Source organism: Etheostoma cragini, unplaced genomic scaffold (assembly GCF_013103735.1).
Source record: "Etheostoma cragini isolate CJK2018 unplaced genomic scaffold, CSU_Ecrag_1.0 ScbMSFa_377, whole genome shotgun sequence".
Classification (NCBI taxonomy): Eukaryota; Metazoa; Chordata; class Actinopteri; order Perciformes; family Percidae; genus Etheostoma; species Etheostoma cragini.
The window spans coordinates 1-1,624 of NW_023268072.1; the positions used below are offsets into that span (position 1 = coordinate 1).

The 1,624-nt window shown below is 48.0% G+C and overlaps 1 protein-coding gene across 1 annotated transcript; it reads right to left on the minus strand.

Moving 5' to 3' along the window:
• Nucleotides 1–168: 168 nt before the first annotated feature.
• Nucleotides 169–1,559, minus strand: LOC117940928 (thyroglobulin-like; the record flags this gene model as incomplete). Its single annotated transcript, XM_034866051.1, has 3 exons — nucleotides 1,366–1,559; nucleotides 683–787; nucleotides 169–324 (listed from the first exon to the last, which is right to left on the minus strand). Coding segments are annotated over exons 1-3 (455 nt in total), but the record flags the coding sequence as incomplete, so codon positions are not given.
• Between the last annotated feature and the right edge of the window lie 65 nt (nucleotides 1,560–1,624).

Below are 1,624 nucleotides of genomic sequence, written 5' to 3' on the forward strand. Positions count from 1 at the left end.
GTGTGTGTGTGTGTGTGTGTGTGTGTGTGTGTGTGTGTGTGTGTCTCTGTGTGTGTGTGTCTCTGTGTGTGTGTGTGTATATATTTCAGGTCTGTGTGTACAGTGTAAGTTGTACTTCCCCCACTGGGGACCAATAAACAGTATAACTTATAGTTCTGATTGATTAACGAGTGCTGGTCTGACCCGGTCCTGACGAAGCTGGAGACGTAGGACATCGCGGCCACGGAGACGCGGCGGTCGGAGGACGTGAAACGCTGACGGCTCATTGGATGATGAGGCGTCCCAAACACAAACTGAACGTCCAGAGGAACAGACACATCGGCCCTGCACACAGGAAGGAAGCAGGGTATTAATAATAATAATAATAACAATAATAATAATATTAGAACTAGTGGAAGATCTGATTGGTTAGTTTCTCTAACTTAGTTAGTCTTAGTTAGCTCCACAGTTCAGGTAAGAGTTCTGCTTACATTAGCAAGTATGCTAGGTAGCTAATGACTGTTAGCTTTAGGGTACCTGTCGTACGAGCTGGAGACAGGCTGGTGGTACAGGAAGACGTTAGCATGCTAGGTAGCTAATGACTGTTAGCTTTAGGGTACCTGTCGTACGAGCTGGAGACAGGCTGGTGGTACAGGAAGACGTTAGCATGCTAGGTAGCTATTGACTGTTAGCTTTAGGGTACCTGTCGTACGAGCTGGAGACAGGCTGGTGGTACAGGAAGACGTTAGCGCTGCTGTTAGCCCAGTGGCTAGCCATCTGCAGACTGGGACAGATGATGAACAGGTCTCTGCAACACAAAGACACAAACCCTGAATGTTCTGTTGGATCTCACAACGTTTAACACTCACAACACTGAAAACTCAAGATCTGTGGACAACAAGAGGACAACATGAGGACAACATGGAGACAACATGAGGACAACATGAGGACAACGTGACGATAACATGAGGACAACATGAAGACAACATGAGGACAACATGACGATAACATGAGGACAACATGACGATAACATAAGGACAACATGAGGACAACATGAGGAAAACATGAGGACAACATGAGGACAACATGAGGACAACATGAGGACAACATGACGATAACATGAGGACAACATGAAGACAACATGAGGACAACATGACGATAACATGAGGACAACATGACGATAACATGAGAACAACATGAGGACAACATGACGATAACATGAGGACAACATGGGACAACATGACGATAACATGAGGACAACATGACGATAACATGAGAACAACATGAGGACAACATGACGATAACATGAGGACAACATGACGATAACATGAGGATAACATTAGGACAACATGGGGACAACATGAGGACAACATGAGGACATGAGACCTGGTGGCGTTGTCCAGCGCCCTGGAGAACTGGTTGTACCCGGCCGGTGAGGGGCTGTGGTCCAGAGAGTAGAACCAGGCCGCGGCGTCCCTCAGGAGACCACTTCCTGTGGCGCCGCCCAGCGAGAGACTCAGAGCCTCGTAGAACGCCGTCTTACCGCCAGACCCCGAGTCCTGATGACACAGCAACAACATCAGGAGACAGACGGGACAGGGGGACAGCAACAACATCAGGAGACAGACGGGACAGCAACAACATC